The sequence below is a fragment of the Vanessa cardui genome, chromosome 4 (assembly GCF_905220365.1).
Source record: "Vanessa cardui chromosome 4, ilVanCard2.1, whole genome shotgun sequence".
Classification (NCBI taxonomy): domain Eukaryota; kingdom Metazoa; phylum Arthropoda; class Insecta; order Lepidoptera; family Nymphalidae; genus Vanessa; species Vanessa cardui.
The window spans coordinates 15452186-15472161 of record NC_061126.1 but is presented as its reverse complement, the minus strand read 5'-3'; the positions used below and the strand labels follow the sequence as shown (position 1 = coordinate 15472161).

The 19976-nt window shown below is 34.4% G+C and overlaps 1 protein-coding gene across 1 annotated transcript in view; it reads right to left on the bottom strand.

Annotated features, from left to right (window-relative positions):
• Positions 1 to 19976, bottom strand: part of LOC124544065 — a 42453-nt gene that overhangs the window by 3672 nt on the left and 18805 nt on the right. The window contains exons 3-7 of the mRNA XM_047122482.1: positions 12454 to 12724; positions 3707 to 3990; positions 2713 to 3060; positions 1348 to 1717; positions 286 to 477 (exon numbers count right to left, since the gene is read on the bottom strand). Coding sequence (XP_046978438.1) covers positions 286 to 477; positions 1348 to 1717; positions 2713 to 3060; positions 3707 to 3990; positions 12454 to 12724 — 1465 coding nt within the window. The remainder of the gene's footprint in view (positions 1 to 285; positions 478 to 1347; positions 1718 to 2712; positions 3061 to 3706; positions 3991 to 12453; positions 12725 to 19976) is intronic.

The window sequence follows — 19976 nt, the reverse complement described above, 5'->3', positions numbered from 1 at the left end:
AATGACGTGTTCCAGCCTCTCGGGTGACTGGACGTCAATGAAGATTATACTAGTCGTACAGTGTCTCCGACAAATTCGTCCCGACAATACGATAAACCAAAACAGAGCGACGTCATGAAAACTTACTGTTGGTTGCTTGGGATTCGAACCCATCAATAAAGATGTCGTGTTACGCCTCTAGGGTAAATGGACGTCAGTGAAGATTAGATTAGTTATACTCACAGTACAACTGGTCTAATCAAAACTGACGTCCAGTAGTCGAGTCCGTAGTAGTATAAGTCTTACCAATGAGGGGACCGATGAGCACGACGAAGACGCCCTTGCTGACCATGTGCAAGCCGAAGGCGGCCGGCAGCTTCTCGAGCGGGCAGTACTCCGATATCGTCAGCGTGAAGTTGCTGAGGCACATGCCCCGGAAGAACCCGCATATCGACAGCCACACCATCAGCGGGACCCACTCAGACTGCTCGGCCAGGACTGAAGCGAGACAAAGACAACATTATATAGCTATCTATTGTTTATTAAAGTTATTAACGACTTTGACGACCTCCGTGGTCGAGTGGTGTGTACACCGGTTTTCATGGGTACGCCACTCCGAGGTCCCGGGTTCGATTCCCGGTTAGTCGATGTAGATTACCATAAGCTTTCTATGTTGTCTTGGGTCTGGGTGTTTGTGGTACCTTCGTTACTTCTGATTTCCTATAACACAAGTGCTTTAGCTACTTACATTGGGATCAGAGTAATGTATGTGATGTTGTCTCATATTTATTTATTTATTTATTATTATTATTAATTTCGGGATATTTACCATGTTTTTTTATTTTTGTTCGTTGGAGCTCGATATTTCGACAAAAATAAAACATAAACGACGACAAAACAAAAGTCACGAACAAAAATAAAAAAACATGGTAAATATCCCGAAATTAATAACTTTAATAATAAAAATAACCATGTTAATTTAAAATCCTATATTTATTGTTTGGTTGTTACGCTTTTACGTGCTTAAGCGATTTTGCAAACACATGAACAGTGATACTATAGCAATTGGGCCACCTGAGAATGAGAGTCTTTATAGATATTAGCACTGTAAGATTTTTCTGCCCATTCCTTATATCTCCAATACATGCCAATCTTGGGTGAGATGTTATCTCTTGTGTCTGCAGTTACACAAATTACATTAACAGTAAAATGAAATGTCTTTAAACGAAATAAGAGGGAATTATCAAGGTCATGTTAGAAATTTGCCGTACAATTGAAAAAGACCAAGGTTGGTGTTAATATTTCTTACAGTGCCAATCAATCGGGTAACTAAGTTTGCCTTACTCATATAAATAATTGAAATCTCACCTGATCTTGTAGCAGCTAAGAAGAAAGCCGAAATAAAGAATATCATCTTCTTAGTGATCGCGATCCTGTCGAATATCGGCGGCAACACCAAGCGCACCCCGATATCAGTTATGGCCGTCATCGACAGACAGAAAGCTGTTTCGTTCATATTGTACCCTAAGCTCCTGATGAAAAATGGCGTTAACATCCTAAACTGCAGTTCCCCGCTCCAGAACAACGAGAGGCCCAGTAAAAGATTGAGGAAAGACCAGTCTTTTAATAAATCCAGGTCCATCAGCGCGATAAACTTCCTGAAGAAGCCTTGCTTCTTTTGTACTTCTTGCTCGACTTTCTTAAACGCTTTCATTTGTAACGTGTCGTCATCTACTGTCTGAAATAAAGACAGTAAAATATCAAATTAAGTTATGAATTGCAAGGGGTTAATAGTCATTGTCAGTCTTGGGTCAATGGCAACTTGGGATTGATTAATAGTAAATAAAAATTTATAGTGAAACCTACAGTATATTTCACTATCTAGCTGAATTTTAAAAAATGATAATATATCGGATGTTTTATTCTGGGAGCGCGCTCTACTGGTAGAATTCTTTAATGATTGCTAACAGCGACAAATATGTCAAATCAAAATTTACTTCGTTCAAGAAAGTTTTTACAAACACTTTTGAATTGTCATGTAACAACTATAATAAGTTAAGCTACAACCGGTAGATTATATCGAAAAGAATCGGCAAGAAACTCAGTAGTGACTCTTTTTCAACATTTAAAAATACAGTTATGTCAGTTAATTACAATTATGTATATTTAGTATATTATTAATATGTATGTAATATATCCTGCCTGAAAGTCAACAATTCTTATTTCTACGCATTTTTATCGTCTGTACAATCTTGTGTTGAATAATATGCCTTCTTTACCAATGTATTTTTTTACAAATTATTAAAATCAAAATAAAAAAAAACTTTATTCAAGTGGGCTTTTACAAGCACTTTTGAATCGTCATTTAACAATTAAGTGAAGTTACCACCGGTTCGGAAAGTAGATTCTACCGAGAAGAACCGACAAGAAACTCAATAGTTACTCTTTTTCAACATTAAAAAAATACAAAATTATTTTAGTTAATACAATTATGTAATTTAATGTATCTTGTCTGGAAGTCTACAAGTATTAATTTCACGCTTTTTATCGTCCGTATAACCTTGTCACGAAAAATATGCCATCTTTACCAATGTATTTTTTACAAATTATTAAAATTTATGAAACGGCAAAGTTAAAAATGTCCGTGGAATTTTACAATAGAAAATCCTTTAGAGTGTTCAATATGTAAAATAAATACAAGAGGGATACCGGATGGCTACAATGAGTACTCACATCGAGGTAGAGCTGCAGGTAGCTGCCGGTGAAGTCCATGTTGGAGATGTTGGAGATGACGGACACCTTCCGCTTGCGCGCCTCGCTGACGCTGCTGCTGGACGTGACGCGCTGCATGGCGGCCACGGACGCGGCGCTGGTGAGCCCGCCCTTGCTGGCCCCCTCGAACTCCTGCAGCGGCTTGTCGCAGGTCTTCGCGCGCGGCAGACCCACCGTGCGCACTGACGGGTGGTTCATGTTCACGCTCGACCTCTGCTTGGTCAGCTTTGGCATCGGGTGCGTGACGAGAGGATTTATTTCGAATTTATCGTCAGCCTCCTCGTCACTTTCGTGTATGCACTCCATTTCCTACAAACAATTATAACAATAATGTAAGCTACTGTTACATATTCAGAAATATGTATACCTAGTTAATCATCAAATACTAGTTTGTCCGTTCGAATATATGTATGTATTTAACTGTTAATTGTTTGATTCCTTGGATATTGATGTAGACCGTAATTTTATTTTGCTAGAAAATGATTTGATAGGGGTTTACGTGGAAATGGTTGACTTTTTCTAAATGAAGTTTACTTCGTCCTATTGAGCAACAACAACAACAACAGCCTGTAAATTCCCACTGCTGGGCTAAAGGCCTCCACTCCCTTTGAGGAGAAGGTTTGGAACATGTTCCAACACGCTGTTCCAATGCGGGTTGGTGGAATACACATGTGGCAGAATTTCTATGAAATTTGTCACATGCAGGTTTCCTCTCGATGTTTTCCTTCACCGCTGAGCACGAGATGAATTATAAAGACAAATTAAGCACATGAAACAGCGGTGCTTGCCTGGGTTTGAACCCGCAATCATCGGTTAAGATGCACGCGTTCTAACCACTGAGCCATCTCTGCTCTATTGAGCAATATCATTACCAAAAATCTTAGTTTAATATTTACACATTATAGTACTCGATATGATCCTATTGATGGTAGAATTTAAGAGTAGCTAAACTCACCTTAACTAACTGCATCTCACAGTCGACTGGCGCATCAATAAGATGTCTTTTGACAGGCTGAAGTAAACAGGATCCAAGTACAGCGTGGAAGGCCAAAGCGCCCAATATAATAACAGTCCACCTGAACCCGTATTCACCCAGTAGCAGTTTGACTAGTTGAGGCATGACCATCAAACCGAACCCTGTACCAGCCATAGACAGGCCGACAGCCTGCCCACGCTTCTTCGAGAAATAATGATTAAGTGACACGAAAGATGACGCTGATGCTAATCCAACGCCGAACCCTGGAAGGAAACATGTTTGACATAAAATTTACCGTCAAAATACTGTAATAATATATATAAAAATTGTTTGATAAAAAAAAATTATTTCATTATAATAACATCTCTTTTTTACTAATTAATTGTCCATGTATTTCTGTGTTAATGACATTAAAAATATCTACACACTTGGAGAAAACTTTGTATCCCTATAAAATAAATTTTACTACAAGCGTCCAATGGTGAATGAGTATACGAATGTAATATTTTTAAGTAATATGTGTAACAAATATTATACAATAAATCAATATATAGAACACACACTACTGCGTTTGACACACATATACACATATTAAATATGAAACAACAGTTTACGTTCATTCTTCCAATAATAAGACACATCACGATAAAGTTAAAAATTAAAGCCTTTTTTTTCTCATTTGCGTTTTTTTATTGCAGTAATGACAGGGTATTACTAACCCTCCCCTCCACCTCGTCATCGCCATCTTTCAAATAACTGCATCTTATATTTTTGTTATCATTATACTAAGTATCTATGAATATTTTACTAGCGTCGCTGAACACAAAGATGCAGTTGAGACTTTCCAGGAATCCTTTTAGTTCCAGATAAATTTATTGTTTATTGTGATGCAGAATATATCCCATATCGCTATTGCTATATATTCAATATAAATACATACACACATACCGTTGTGAGCTTACAAATGGATGGGAATACTAAATTAGGAGCTCGTATTTTAAATTCGCCCAGTTTCATCAAAATAAATATGATCACAATCATTTCACAGCAGAAGTATTTATTTTGAAAATAAAATCAGCGAAGTCTGTAACTAGTTAATGCTATGTTAGATATAAATATATTGTTTAAATAAAAAAAAAAACGTTTATTGGTATTCTGCCATTATCATTGCCATGCGCTTACTCTTATATTTATTTTGCTCCACTGTTAGACCTCAACATCTCGGCTGCAATTCGATATAATGTCTCGTCGCTCTACTAAACGAACAATAAAGATTAGACAAGAGTAACGGCTTAGAAAATACGTTGTATTCATTTGTGACCAAAAAACAATAACGTCTATTTTCTTGTCTAGCCGTGGTAAATTTCTTTATTATTATAATTGATTCCATGTAAATTTCCGAATGTGATTGTTCTGTATTCATCCGCTTTGAAAATGTTACGAATTCCTTTTTAAATGTCAGTTAATGAGGAAAATACGCTAAGAAAAATAACAATTAGTCTCCAATGAACAATCACAACGGATACACTGACTCGCCGCTCCACCCTTTGACTCGCGTCCAAAGGGCGCTCCCACAAACGTCACAAACGACGTGATAAGTGGCTAGGCGAGTGATGAGCCGTTGAATCACATCTTGCTTCACACAACACACATTAACACCATGGTATATAACTATTCTCTAACTACTACAGACTATAAATTCCCTTTGGAGTTAAAATATGGGTGAAGTATGAAGCTATGACATTTACAAGTAAATTACAGATGACTGAATCTTCAATGAGAATCCTTTAAATTGCCACATTTTCAACGGCCATTAACTAAAACTGTCTTAAGTACGTAAGACATACAAAAGTACCAACGTGCAGCATACATAAATTCTCTATTTCTTTTTTTAAAATATAAAATAACACTAGCAATGCTCGAAATGAATTAAGAAATTCTTAATATTCTTATTTACCCCTTCTATTAAGCTTACCACTTGTGTCAGGAGTGGGTAAGACAACAGCCCAAGGGGTCAGGATCGATCCTGCGATTTCCCATAGATAAGCAGAACGTTAACCATCGTGCTATTGACGCTTAATTATCTATTCTCCTAATCTAGCAATCTGATGGACCAGCAATATACAGACTGAAGACATATCAGGCATGACCAGCGACTTAATGTAGTCCTCGCTCATCCATTATTTATTTATGATAGACGTAGACGGAAAGTAAAGAGTCGAGATGACCCAGTGGTTAGAACGCTTTCTTCTTAACAGATGATTGCGGGTTCAAACCCTGCCTGGGTTTGATGCACCGCTGTTTCATGTGCTTCTCCTCAAAGGGAGAGGAGGAATTTACAGGCTGTTGTTGTAGACGTAGACGGACGAGCAAATAGTTTGTTAGCCCTGATGATTGCCTGATCATAACATCGGAGAAGTAATAAATACCAATCATTTCTTACAGTATCAACGCTATAAGATGTTATGTCCCTTGTGCCTGAGGTTGGACTGACTCGCTCACCCTTCGAACCAAAAGTAAAACAGGCCGGAACAAAAGTTTGTTGCCTAAGCCCTACCAACTTTTAAAATGTAATTGTAAATGTAAAAGAATTATTTGTCAAGAATTACATTTTATAAGTTGGTAGCTTTTATTATACATTATTTATTATAGATTATGTATATATTATTTTAAGATATTAAGAAAAATAATAAAAAAAAGTTAATAAATAAAAAAAAACATGTCAGAGTGGGCCACGTCTCCCAAGAAGACGACATGAATGATTTCCAGCGAAGTTCTGCTGATGTTTAGTATAAAACATAAAACGCCAAAATGTTTAATATAAAATGTAAAAAAGGCACGGGCATCTGCGAGCCTGTGGTGAAGCTTTATTAGCTACCCACGAGAATATAAAGCAGTTTAAATAATATATTAAGCAGGCAGGTCATTTACACACTATTGTGTAACGTGTTACTTATCCAATTTCGTATTTAATTCAAGGAAATTAAAACACAAATATCTAGTCGCAAGTCACCTAATCGGCACGTATCTACCTCGTGCAACAAATCACGGGAGCCATCGAGTGATATATAAAAAAGGAGGACGTTTTTGTATGTCAAGAATACTACTTTATTATACGATACTATCTGTATCGATCGTTTATCTCTGAACTCGAACGTAACATATCAACGAGTAAGATATTGTCAATAAACATATATGAAGTACGATACTATGTGTTCGATAAAAATCAATTAAGAACTATTCGCGATCACTCATCGCTCACAACGTACGTCATTGAAAGTGAATCACGGGTTGCGGTATCTTAGTATGAATTTAGGTTGCATAACAAACAATATAAATAATGATAAAATCTAATATGAAACACAATCCGACAAACCAGACTGTACAGCCAAATGTAATCAAGTAGACAACAAGTAACATTGATTCCTAACATTCGAAAATCATTATCATTAGATAGTATAAAACAAAGTCGCTTACCGCAGACTGTCCCTATGTATGCTTACATTTTTAAAATTACAAAACGAATTTTGATACATTTTTTTTTAATAGAAAAAGTGATTTAAAGGTTTGTCTATGAAACATGGAAAATATAGTAAAGAAAACTGATAATTTTAGATGTCGTAAATAAACAAATTTTATAGTAGGTCTATTTAGTATGAGTATTGACCCGCGAAAATCCAGGGCGGGATTCTAATAAAATAATTTCACTGTTTCAAAAACCTCAACGAGATTTTACCGTGTGACCTAAAATGCAACATATATCGAAATCAGGAATTAAATTACTTGGTTTTGCTTTTAAGCCTTAAAGAAAGGACGTAGGACACATTAGCCTTTACTCCCACGACTGAGCTAACCCACGGGCAGAAGTAGTTTTTCTAGCCGTGGCCGTACGAGAACGATCGATATAAAATTAAGCTGTACATAAACACTAGTATATAAGACACATTTAGTACTAATTAGGATTAATAATTACGTACGATTACTATTAATTAGAGGTCTTCTTTAGGAAACGGCTGTCTTATCTCAAATAACATCATATTACATACTGATAATGGGGTGCGAACATTATTCAAAATACTACAACACAAGCTATTATTGAGTATTTTATATTTATAAAATACTCAATAATAGCTTTTTGTGTTGTAGTAAAATCAAATAAATCAAATAAAATATCTGCGTTATTGAAATCAATTATAAAACACAGAAAGTGTAATTTCATATTGACAACATTTATAAACCACTAAACATAATGTCTCCGCAGTCAACGTCTAGCTTAAAACACAGATACCTACTAAATCATTAAAACAACAAAATCAAGCTACGCATTTAAAATTTTATAAAAAAAGAAAATAAGCATAAGAGTTTTCGGTTACCGTGTATTCATTAATATTTTAACATTTTGTACCTTAATCCTGAACAAGATTTCTGTAATCTCAGTCAGAAATAATAACACAAATGGCCCAGTTTGTACAACTTTTTTCCAAACCTTTTACTACTCGACATTTTTAATTACCCTTACTTTACAGACAACAGTCAACTCAAATAAAATGTGCCGTGCTAATTACGTAAGTAATGAAACCCCTTTTGATAACAGTTCTTCCTACACAGACTCTGCAAATCAAATCAAGGATAATTTTATACTCTATTCCAACCTAAGAGGAGAAAAGCCAAATAAACAACACTTGACAGACATCATTGGTGGGGAGCTCGACTAATCTATCATATTCACTATGGATCTGCGAAAACATTGCGTTTTATCGGAATTTTGTAAGTAAACTTAGGTAGTAATATTAGTGTTAAATTAAAAACAAAGACATATGTTGAAATAAAACTAGCGATAACGGATTTGAATCGCGTATATTGATTATTTTTAACATCCCGACGTTTCGAGCACTTTACAGCGTTCGTGGTCACGGGTAGACCCGTGTTTTTTTTCAAGTTTTATTTCAATGTGTAATCGCGAAAATTTAAGACAACATTAAGATATATGTTAATCATAAACGCATAGCAGTGCACAATAATCATTGGGAGCAGTTATTATACGTTACTGGGCACATATATGCTACTACTTGTTACCATATCTTAAGATCAAATAACTCTAGTTTTCAACCGACTTCAAAAAGGAGGAGGTTATCAATTCGTCTGTATTTTTTTTAAATAAATAAATAAATAAATATGAGACAACATCACGTACATTACTCTGATCCCAATGAAAGTAGCTAAAGCACTTGTGTTATGGAAAATCTGGAGTAACGACGGTACCACAAACAACCAGACCCAAGACTACATAGAAAACTAATGATAATCTACATCGACTCGGCCGGGAATCGCCCCTGGAACGGAGTCGCGTACCCATGAAAACCGGTGTACACACCACTCGACTATTTACAATTTTTTAAATATCTATTTCTGTGTTAATGACATTGAAAAGCAACTGATCGTGCAAGTATTGTTATGACTAAAAATTAAATATAGCTTTCGTGTTATCGTGCGATCCGGATAACCTATGCCTTAGAAGTTAGAAGCCACGGAGTTTAACTCGAGGCTACGCGGACTACAATGCGATGTTTGCAGTTCAAATACTAAATCGATGAATAAACAACAACAGCCTGTAAATTCCCACTGCTGGGCTAAAGGCCTCCTCTCCCTTTGAGGAGAAGGTTTGGAACATATTCCACCACGCTGTTCCAATGCGGGTTGGTGGAAACCGATGAATACTTATATACAAATTAATAGTTTCCGGAATATAAGGATTAAAGATGAGCACACGCTGTGCTATTTGAGGAATTTATATGAATTGTTCAATTATGTATAAAAATTGCGTAAAATCATTACATAGTATATAACACAGTCGCTTACCGCTGTCTGTCCCTATGGATGTTTAGATCTTTAAAATTACGCAACGGTTTTTTTTAATAGATAGTGATTCCAGAGGTCTTTGTATAATACATGGACAATATAGTAATGACACTTTGATAACTTTAGAAGTTTTTAAGTGATGACAAATTCTGTAGTATATTTAGTATCAGTATTGCACCCGTGCGAAGCAGCGGCGGGTCGCTAGCTATATCATACTTATAGCTTATAAAATGATTTTGGAACGAAACACCAACCGCATGTACATTGAGACGTTTACAAATGATACAGATTAAAAACTAACCCATATGGTAATCCAGAGTATAATCAATCTCTGAACCAAATTTCATTCACATCCGTTTTGTAGTGATTGGGTAACAAACATCCGTCCAAATATTTGCACTTATAATTTTAGAAAGATAATTAAGATAAATATAATAAAAAATACAAAATATATTATTAGATTGTTCTTTGATATTAAAATGAACCCAAAAAACCGGTATTTAAACAGATTTCAAGCTTTACAAAATATATGTATACCATATGAAGGAATTTCAACTAAAGATAATATTCTCAACAAATTAATTATACAAATTGGAAATATATAATATAAGTAATTGTTTGCATGAATCACGCTTATAGCTAGATTAATATAGCTCCCGTACTACCAGTGGACTCTGTACTCTGAGTAAATATCAACACACAATATCACGTGAAAGCTTCTAAATCGCTGCGGATTCCTTGGTCCCAAGTTATTTTTTTTATTTTTTTATTTTTATGGTATAGTTTGGCGGACGAGCATATGGGCCACCTGATGGTAAGTGGTCACCATCGCCCATAGACAATGACGCTGTAAGAAATATTAACTATTCCTTAAATCGTCAATGTGCCACCAACCTTGGGAACTAAGATGTTATCTCCCTTGTGCCTGTAGTTACACTGGCTTTCGAATGAGATTTTTTTTTTTATGTTTGTTACCTCATAACTTTTCACTGGGTGGACCGATTTTGATAATTTTTTTTTTTGTTTGAAAGGTAGTGCTTCCCGTGGGGTCCCATTTTTTTTTATTTTTTTTCCGATGATGGTGTCCATGTGAAAACGACATAAGTCTTAAATTTGCATTATGTATATGCGCGACAAATAGGTGAATAACTGAAAGTCACGTTAACCAATTTTGATAATTCTTTTTTTATTATAAAATATATACTTCAAGGGTAATTTGGTGAAAGTTTGGTAAGGTTCTGAGCACAGGGTCCATGACAAAGTAACGGAACGGAAGGGAACGGAACAATTCTGAGGAGCACGTTAGCGATACTCGGTCGAATCTTTTATTTATAGGTTATTTGGATATTTGAGTCACCTTCCGTAATGTGGTTATGTTTATGTAATTATCATAGTCGAATTTTATAATCAACTAGCTACCCACCCCGGCTTCGCACGGGTGCAATACTGATACTAAATATACTACAGAATTTGTTTATATACGACATCACATCGCAAACTTCTAAAATTATCAGTGTTTCTTTACTATATTGTTCATGTTTTATATACACAAACCTTCCCCTTGAATCACACTATCTTTTAAAAAAAACCGCATCAAAATCCGTTGCGTAGATTTAAAGATATAGGGACAGAGAAAGCGACTTTGTTTTATACTATGTAGTGATGGAACTACTATACGGCTCGCAGTTAGGGTGCGATATGGGGCAGAATTTCTTACTATCTTTAATCAAATTTTGTGTATGTGATGTGATGTCATATGATGTACGAAATATAGTTGGTCTTTTTCAAAGTTTTTTTGCTGAGTTCGATTACAGCTCTTTCGAGGGATTCTTGTAGTTTACGCCGCGTGACGTATTAAATGCGCATTTTCGAAAGTCTATTTTTGCTTTATTCGCAAGTTTCCTTTGAAATTGTCCTCGAAGTAGTTTCTGACTCATATAAACGGAACGTTTAATCTATCCATATTAAAAAAAAATAGTTAGTCAACATCAGCTTCACTTAAAATCAAAAAATAAATAAAATTTTAACAAAAAGAAAAACCGACTTCAAACAAAACACTATTTTAAAACAAATGAATATGCACGAAAAAGTAATAACAATAATTGCGTATTCAACATATTTTTTAGAGTCTTCCTAAGTTAAATGAAATGAAAAATATTAGACTACTTAAAAGCCGATTAACGATTATATCATGTAGTTATAATTATTGTTATATTTGGAGTCGGTGTCTCTTCTAATCTTTTTTTACTAAATGCTTATGTGTATACATGGTACAATATTTATATTTTTATTTATTTATAGCTTTCGAAACACCATCGGCATATTCACAAAATATGAAGAAAAAGTAAGAAATAATTTAAACTACGGTGTGATACACCACTACAGGCGTTTACATTTTGTTTTTTTTTATTTTTTTATCGATCTGTGTCTCTCTGTACCTCTGCTAATCTCTGGAACGACTAGAGTTTTGAATTTTGATGGGACTTATAGCTGATGTAATAAAGAGTAACTTAGACTACTATAATGACTTTTTTGTTAAATTCAAACGCGCACGAACTCACGGGCACAGGTTGTACGGTTGTACCTTACTTATATAACATAGAATACAGAAATAAACTTTAATTACCGTATGTCAAAAATTTAATTATATTTTTAACCTAACAGATTTTTAGCAAACTTCTCACTGAAGATTGTTTATGAGAAACGGCTATAAAACGAGCGATAAGACCGTCTTTGTGCACCATTTCTTATTTATGTATAAGTCGCGCAGGTTTCATTATGACTCTTTGATATGAAATCACATGAAAAATGCATTAACACTTCTAGACATGATGTGAAGTAATATAATATATAAAAATAAACTTTACCTCCCAATATACTGTAAGTGGCCAGTATATGACCCATACTGTTGGCTGGTGCGGTGAAGAGGAGTCCGAAAGCACATATCGTCGATCCAACAAAACAGACTTTCCGATAAGAGAAGGTCTTTATGACGGGGCCCACGAAGAAACCCGAGAAGTTGACCACGGAGTCGAGTGTGCTGGCGATGAATGACGCGCCCGTCGTGTGGACGCCGAGGTCGTCCAGCAGGTCCTTAAATAATAAGCCGAAGGACGGCTCGAGGGAACGCGTCGAGAACTGGAACAGATACAAAACGACATACGTGCTTAAAACCTTCGTTACAACTTTAGACTTTATTCTTTTTTCAAATATACAATGTTATGGTTCAAAATGACTGCATATATCATTACTAGCTGTCTATTCTGACTTTCGACTGTAAAATTTATACAAAATTCACCCACTCCATTTTTGCCCTTAAAGTCCACTGAAAATCCTATCATAGTGAACCTATGCTATCAAGTTCGCCTAAGTCACGAATAAAGTAACTGTGCTAATTATCAAGTCAAAGTACCTGCCGTTTCATAATATTCATAGAAAGTTTTTTGTTAGATTTTTTAAAATATTCTTTTCACCTCTAATTTATATCATGTCATTTTATATATACTTATTTCTTTTATATGTATTGATAGTATTCATATTTTTTATTGCACCACCCGGCTATATCTTTTTATGTAAATTTCTAACCCTGTCTGGCAAAAATCGCAATTAAGGGATAAAGTTACCTTATTGCACAAACGTGTATTTTCATATTAAATACCTACATACGTTCTGTATTCGTTTTATTGCGTAGAGTACAATAGAAGATAATCTATGTATTTATTTTCTCTATACCTGAATGCATAACACCTGATTCAATAACTTCTATTTATATTTTTATTACAGTTTTTTAGTTGAGGTACTATGCATATTTTTAAATATTTTGTTCAACACTGATCATTTTCTTGAGGTACATATTATTTTATCCAATAATTATTATATATGTAGATTCTTTATTTACTCGGCAAAATTCCCTACTACTGAACGTATTGTAGTATATCGATTCAACTGTTTTAACAACCTACTCGAATAGAGCATCATTTGATTTGATTAGAATTCGGCCATTCATTCAAGTGCTTCTGGGTAAAGACAGATTAATTACCATTCGAACGGATGTCCAAAGAATGGCAATGGACTCCAAAATAAATATTTATTTCGTGATAAAGTTACGAATACGATTACGTTATTTAAATCTGTTGTCACGGCTGCGTTGCCTCACTCTCCACTGGCGTGGGCGGGTGCCCTTGGAAAAGGCGTAGTAATAACCTATTGCATTGCATTATTTACGAACTGGGGTATAAATAAAGTAATCATATTATGTAAACTATGTAACCGTTGTTTAAAATTATACAAATGATTTAATACGACATTCATTTCGATTAAAGAGCCAGTTCGCATAACATTGTCGGATTTTTTGACCAAATATTTGACGTATTCACAGTGACCACGTACCCGCATCCACACATGGAATTAACTCTTTAAATGTCTCAAATATGTCAAAATACACATTTTATGAAAAAAATAAAACCAGAGATTCAACTTTGCCATTCCATTTTAGTGTGAAATGTTTTCCATATTTATTACAAGTGAAGCAAATGCAATCAAAAAGGTAATTTACAAATTATCGTATTCGAGCAAACAATGTAAACACAGGAATACGCTTTGCCAGGTACGATGTAACGATCATAATGATAAATTCAAAGCTCCACACCAATCGTTACTAACAATAAATATTACCCAAAAGCTATGGAGACCAGTCTGCATCATTAACTATTATCATTATCATCTATATAATATGAAGTAACTCTGTATTTCTGTTTATCTGTCGCTCCTTCACGACCAAACCGCTGAACCGAATTTGATAAAATTTGGTATGAAGCAAACTTGAACTCCAAGGGCATAGATAGGGCATAGGCGTTTTTGCCTGACTCATGACAACCAACAATCTAAAACGCGTGCGTAACCGCGGGCGTCTACTAGTTAATTATATTTATTTATTTAAATAAAGAAAGATAATGTTTTTTACTATATAACGGTTCATATAATATTAACTTAAATAGTCGTTTGTTATAAATAAATAACTAATAAGCCCGCTGTTCGCTGTTAGCGGAATCATCGGTTACCGACAAGTCTAATAAATTCACCGATTGTATTTTAATGACGAATTTCAAGATCAAACGAGTGTCTTGAATTAATTAAAACACTGTTTTACAATAATTTCTACTAATTAACTAGAAGGTTATACTTGAGGAATGCAATCAATAGAAACAATGGCTGGGAAAAGAGCTATCGGAAAAGACCACTATTGTTTCTTCGATATTGATTTATTCAATAAAACATTTTATTTGACTCAGTTGTATTGATATGTCTGATATAGAACAGATAACACTTCATTTGGTGATAAAGAATCTTATAGTGAGCATTTGTTGATTTTCGTACAGGATTAAAAAACAAAATCAAAATATACTTTATTCAAACATACCCCTGTATTTTTAAATAATCATTTTATTCTATAAACCATTTAATCTTAAATATAAAAATTTAGAAGAGCTGGTTCAATGGACGCTGTTACTGCCAAAAAACATCTATTTTTTATCCGATAAATTGGTGTTCAACAAAAAATATTGCACGTATAAAAAGACACGTGCCAATTTATATAATTATAATAGTTACCTATTTTACAAATCCGTACGAGTCATTAAAATTGTTTTCTCCTACATCTACCATTTATTAGTGTTTTTTCAATTTTTTTGTAATGCCAAACTGTAAAGACTACTAAAGAATGTACATAAAACTCATACCTCAAATTCTAATAAGCTAATTCGAAGAAGCTTCTAGTCTTACAAAATAATTATAAAGTTCTTCGTAGCAAAGTGGTTATACTTCACTAAACTATTGGAATAACAAGCATAAATTTAGTGTTCATGCATTATCTAAAAGTAATAACAAAGGTATCTTACGAAGACAATTTGAAACGGGCAGATGATATGAATACGTTCGTATGAATATATTTCGCATGGAGTTTTCCCCGCGGTGAGCCGAGATGGCCCAGTGGTTAGAACGCGTGCATCCTGACCGATGATTGCGGGTTCAAACCCAGGCAAGTACCGCTGAATACTCATGTGCTTAATTTGTGTTTATAATTCATCTCGTGCTCGGCGGTGAAGGAAAACATCGTGAGAAAATCTGCATGTGTCTAATTTCATAGAAATTCTGCCACATGTGTATTCCACCGATCCGCATTTAAACAGCGTGGTGGAATATGTTCCAAACCTTCTCCTCAAAGGGGAGAGGAAGCCTTAGTCCAGCAGTGGGAAATTTACAGGCTGTTGTTGTTGTTACTTAGAGGTATTACGACGAATTAATGGTCAAAGATTATTATTAGAGCATGAAATAATCCATAACAACAGTCGCGAAACCGAACCGACGATTCGTTAAATATATTAATAGTTGCAGCGATAACAAACACTCGATCGATAAGACCACGTGATATCAATGATAATCAGTTAACATCAAAACAAATGCTTCAATAGCGATGCGTATAAGTACTAATTGTGTCATTGAGGAACATATGACTCGGAGCAGACGAGCGGTTAAGCAACCGTAATTATTATTAGTTTGATAGACAGCGGACACGCGAGGAAGTTCAATACAAAATACCTACATAACGTAGCTAAATTGACAACAATTACACAAACCATCATAGGATCGACTTTTATCACGCTCATTAACTTTACGTGACTTTAGTAATTAATGTAAAGGATACTTGGCTATTTAATTTTTTGGAATGTATATGTCACCGTAAGTAAAATTGCAATCATATTTAAGTGTTCACAATATATCGACAGTTTACAATCTCACGAAATAGATTGTTATCTAACGATGTTTGTAATCTTACAATGACATACAAATACTATGAAAATACAATGATTTTACATTTAGCTAGCGTAGGCCTTTTTTTATAATGTAGGTTGGCGGATAAATGTTCACTGCTCATAAACAATGGCGCTGTAAGATATATCAAACCATCTTTACATCGCCAAAGCTCCACCAACCTTGGGAACTAAGATGTTATGTCCATTGTGCCTATAATTACCCTGGCTCAATCACCCTTCAAAAAAGAACACAATACTGAAAAATGCTGGTATTTCATCTGGATGAGTTGATCAAGAAAAAAGTATTTCATGTTTAAGTTTAGTATTATTATAGTTTTTTATAAAAATTATAAATAAACAAAAAAGGCACAATAAGAAAATAAACGTCACTTTGACTTTACTCAAATTTAAATATGCTCCTCTGGTCATATAACATTGAACATTATTTATTAAACAAACACAAATAAGTCACTCGAATTGTCAAGATCATCCTCACTTGAAGTCGGTTAAAAACAAGCTCAACTCTTATTCAAGTTATTGAGACGCGCAGTGACGTCACGCCCAATCGAATTTCGTGGAAGATTCCGATGTTTCCTTATATGTATATTATACGTCACATTAACGAAGCCGATTCAGTGGGTACACGAGTAACATAACGTATTGGTGAGACAAACACAAATTAATATTTAATTTCTACTCTTTTTTTTTGTAGTAAACGTTTAGCTATAAACAAAAGTCACCTATGTATAGGTAAGGTTTGGAGCTCATAGAAATTTGTTCTTAATTTAACATAATTTAACGAAGAAATACGACGGTGTTTTTTACTAATGTATATTATAGCAGAACCTTCGAAATCAATGCATATTCTAGTAATGTGTATATTAAGTCCTTTTTTCAGTCAGGGAATTGGGATTTACTTGTTGATAGGGCCATATAGTTACCACGTCATATTCACCTCTAAACAACACTAGTCAATAAACTCAAACTCAAATTCTTTTATTAAATATAGAAGCATTACACTTACTTATTGATTGTCAAATAAACACTACCACCGGTTCGGAAAAAGGAACACCCTGACCTGAGAAGAACCGGCGAAAGAAACTCAGCGGGTTTTTTTTGTCAAATTAATAAGATATATAGTAGTATATGATTAGAAATAGCCAGGAGGCGATCGTTTCATTCCCAAGTGTGCTAGGTGTGCTATCAAACATAAACTCGCTAATTGTATAGTAACCTTTTGCACACAAGCGTTCCTTAACAATATTTTTTTAAATTTGGCAACAGAAGCATTTTGAATGCTTTTTGGGATCCTGTTGTAGAAGCGTATACATTGCCCCACAAAAGAGTTACTGACTCTATGCAGTCGAGTAACAGGAGTAACAAGATTGTGTTTGTTCCTTGTACCAATGTTATGAGAATCACATTTTCTCATAAAAACATTAATATTTTTCCGTACATACAAAACATTACAAAATATGTATTGAGAAGCAACAGTCAATATCTTAATTTCTTTAAATCTGTACCTTAATCATTCCTTGGCTCCTAGGTTATAGATTGCGCGAATAGCCCTCTTCTGCAGCACAAATATAGTTTGGATAGCGGCTGCGTTACCCCAAAGCATAATACCGTAGGACATTATACTGTGAAAGTAACTAAAATATTGTTGTGTTCCAGTTTAAATGGCGCGTGAGCAAGTGTTTACAAATACAGGCACAAAGGCTTCGGGTTCACAAGTTTTAAGCTTCCGAGGTTATGTCCTGTCATTGTGGTCCACACAATGACAGGCGGTGGTTATAACTTACATTGAGATGCCCCATTTGCTAATCTATCAAACTGTGTAACCACAACAGTTTGTAGCCAGGCTTTTGTTATTTATAGGATTTTTTTTCTTATTTAAAACTTTTATGTCCCCTCCAACGACAATATAAGTTCGACCAATCGTTCGAGCACCATAAATTTTGTGACTTTACTTAATAAGATCGTAACTTTACAGCTCTAATAATAGTACTAACAATGACCACTGAAAATGCTGCAATAACTTTAATAAACATTAATTTTTATACACAATGTAAGTCGAAATCCAAGAAGTTTGTGGTGACCACATACCATCAAACGGCTCATTTGCCCTTCCTATGTAGGTGGAATTTTATATGTTCTATAAACAAAAATGCATTGAACCTTTAGTTTAAAGGAAAAAGTGTTTACTTTTTTATGTATCAGCCGATAGGATATGGTTGGTTTTAGTATAACTGATTTTATTTTTATCGTGTGAATCCCATCATGCTCCCAATTAAAAAATAACCTAATCCCGTTCATCCATTAACCTAGAGAGCGTGCCAAAGAAATAAACATACAAATAAATAGACATAGAAATAGCTCCTTCCGAGACACTCGAGTGAAAAGGTCAGTCCTTTCCTAATTGTATAAAATAACTATATACATAATAGATGTAGCAAAACAGTAAAATTTTCATATTTACATTTACATAATTTGTTGCATAATATAACAATATAAAATAACTTAGCATATTTTTTTTACAAATAATCTATTAAAGTGCCCCATAATAGATTCGTGATCACGTTTTTGGCACAGAGACCCACACAGCGTTAGTAACATCTTAAATATGCATACCGAGGTGACTTTTATAACAAAAATACTCAAGATTTATATAAAATGGTCAGATATATATATGTTTTTCAATCTTTTTATCGCTCACCGCAATCGCAATTTGTTTTCCGTGTGATTTTTGATCTTCTAAATCTTTTTTCATAACGTGCATTCATTAATCAAGATTTATACACAATCAACTTAATAGTGATAGCTTTTTAATAAAATGTTATAAAATACAATATATCCTTCTTGTGATATCATAACAATATTATTATAAAAAAGTTAACTATAATACGTTCGATATTAAATATTTTTATTTAAATTAAATAGGACGACTAGCAAATATGTTATGTAATGGGAGATTAAGTGGTCACCCATCAACCATGGCCTACTAACCATCCCTTATATAGCCAATCCATCACCATGATCACTGGTTCTCTCATCACTTAAATCTGAACACAACCATGCTATGTTAACTGCTTGGTGGTAAAATATGCCATGAGTGGGTACCAATACGGGATTATACAAAGACATACGGTTTTTATTTAATTAGGCTTCAGCTAGGGTGACTATATTTTTGAACTTAATACTCACAAATATAGATATGTCGAAGAATGTCTTGATGTTGCTAGTTAATAAAATTCTTGATACATACATTACACTGGTATGAAATCGCTTTTTAAAACGACAACACTGGATTCTTGGTAGCTGTCAAGCATTCGTTTGTTAATATCGATTTGTTCCGTAAAAATAAAATATTGTATAATCCGTTAATGGTTTTATTTTAAAAAATTAAGAAATGGAGGAAGAGCGATCTGAGCCCGAACGTACGGAGGATGTGATATATATAATTTAGTTATGTACAGAGAGGTCATTCTATTTTACACTACGCTCAGCGCTAACCCTAATTGACCTGTCACGTGGTTGTTGTTTACATTCATCTCGCCTTCAACTAAACGAGACGTTTG